At 25.0% G+C, this 1931-nt stretch overlaps 1 protein-coding gene across 1 annotated transcript; it reads left to right on the forward strand.

Moving 5' to 3' along the window:
* Window positions 1–674: 674 nt before the first annotated feature.
* Window positions 675–910, forward strand: Tsp_13623 (hypothetical protein). The gene is made up of 2 exons (XM_003366160.1): window positions 675–762; window positions 840–910. The coding sequence occupies exons 1-2, from the start codon at window positions 675–677 to the stop codon at window positions 908–910; spliced, it is 159 nt and encodes a 52-aa protein (XP_003366208.1).
* Window positions 911–1931: the final 1021 nt, after the last annotated feature.

Genomic DNA, 1931 nt, shown 5'->3' on the forward strand with positions numbered 1-1931 from the left:
AAATTACAATTTTAAGCAGGCAAACTAATTATGAATTTATTCTTGTATCGCAAACATGCACATAATGTTAAACAAGTTTAAAATATTAGTACATTGCATTATTCATTCATGACTGTTTGATTTAATATACTGTACATATCGTACATTATTTAAAACAGACTATCTATAATGGAATGCTTATATTCAAACTATCTGCGAAAATGAAATTGAGCATTTCTGTACGTTTGATGCATTTTATTATATTCGTGATGTCCTTTGTATATCTCTGTTTTAGAAAATCTCCATCTATATATCCATGAAATCTTGAATAACAATTCATGCCTTCTTGTACTAGCATAAAAGCTAAATTTCATGCTTTTCCTAATATAAAAATGCTTCCCCACCAGCTGAACGGACCAATGCTTCGCAATTTTATTAAATAAAATGGTAATAAAATAAACATGCCCTAAAATTTTTAAAAAAAAAATAAAATAAATTCATGGCCTTTTAGATTTACATATATATATATATATATATATATATATATATATATATATATATTTGAAAGTTGCGATTGCGTTCTGTTTTGTTTATAATCACTGTAATGAACTATTGTTAGACATCTGTATAAATACAACGCTACCGCAAAAGTATAACAACAGCAGCTGCAATTTCACTTATGCTGCCTTGTTATCATGAGAAACGTAATTTGCTGCAAGTTTGATTATTTTGGCAGAATATCCGTAGCCTGCAAAAATTTGGAATGGTTGTTTGCAGTCTCAGGTAAGTTTAAATTTTCATTTTTACCTCAGTAATGTAGTTTGCCATACATTGTAATATTTGTGCATTTTATTTTTCAGTACCAACAGTAAGACATTTTACTATCGCATTTATTTGTGCACATAATTTGTTTGGTTTGCTACCAAAGTGATTTGTGAATTCTGCTAGGTGCTGCTTTTTTAAGAGCATGTTGATTTTTTTGACTGTTTTAATGCGTGACCATTTTCATTACTGTTGGCTCAATAATGCACTTATCTAATAATTATATCTTCTTCTTTGAAATGTTATTGATAATGCAATAATTGACATATATATATATATATATATATATATATATATATATATATATATATATATATATATATATATATATATATAGCACTTTAATATGCAAAGCATGCTTTAATTAGTAACATTGCATTTGTGCAATTCAGACATTTATTATATTAGTTTTTAAATTTGATTACAATCAATTATTCAGTTGATTGCTCACAATTTTAACTCAAGTGAAGAACTTTTCATAGTCTGTTTTTATTTTATGCAAAGTTCCTCAAAAATAGGATACATTTTTTAAACAAATTTGACATGCAAATAAAAATCCATTTTCTTTAATATAGCATTTATGATAAACTGATGATTTAAAAAACATTTATAAAATGATTAAAGGCTAATTGAATAAGATATTCTTTTTTATTTTTTAAATCTTAACGGAGTGTGATGTAAATTTATGAATAAATATCTAAATGATAATTCTGATCATGTTATAAGTAGGTTCAAATTATGCTTAAATAATAAATGATTTATTTTATATCAATTTGTTAGTACTGTACAGAACAACTAAAGGCAAAAGGTTAAGCTTGAATAGCTAGAGTTTTTATGTAAACATTAAAACTTATTCATTTGTGAAGCATTCTATAAACTGAAGATGTTCTGTAAATTATGTTTTGTAAATAAATAAATATACTTTTAATGAATATTTGGCTGTAGCTTTACTTATAGTAATGATCATACGCTACTCCATGAGAGGGATGCTTTGAATGGTAACTAACTATTTTGAATTTGAAATCATCATGTACTAATTACTAATTCAAAAAATAAAATGAAATTTTTAAAATAATTTAAGAAAATTTATTTTTCATCAAACATGTATATTAATTATGTTGCTGGAATCC

This window comes from Trichinella spiralis (genome assembly GCF_000181795.1).
Source record: "Trichinella spiralis strain ISS 195 chromosome Unknown Scfld6456, whole genome shotgun sequence".
Classification (NCBI taxonomy): Eukaryota; Metazoa; Nematoda; class Enoplea; order Trichinellida; family Trichinellidae; genus Trichinella; species Trichinella spiralis.

Bases quoted from the DNA above. Each gene is read 5' to 3' on its own strand.
- Tsp_13623 (XM_003366160.1), top strand. From the start codon at position 675: ATGAGAAACGTAATTTGCTGCAAGTTTGATTATTTTGGCAGAATATCC. The intron at 763-839 runs GTAAGTTTAAAT...TTTATTTTTCAG, and splicing joins ATGGTTGTTTGCAGTCTCAG to TACCAACAGTAAGACATTTT.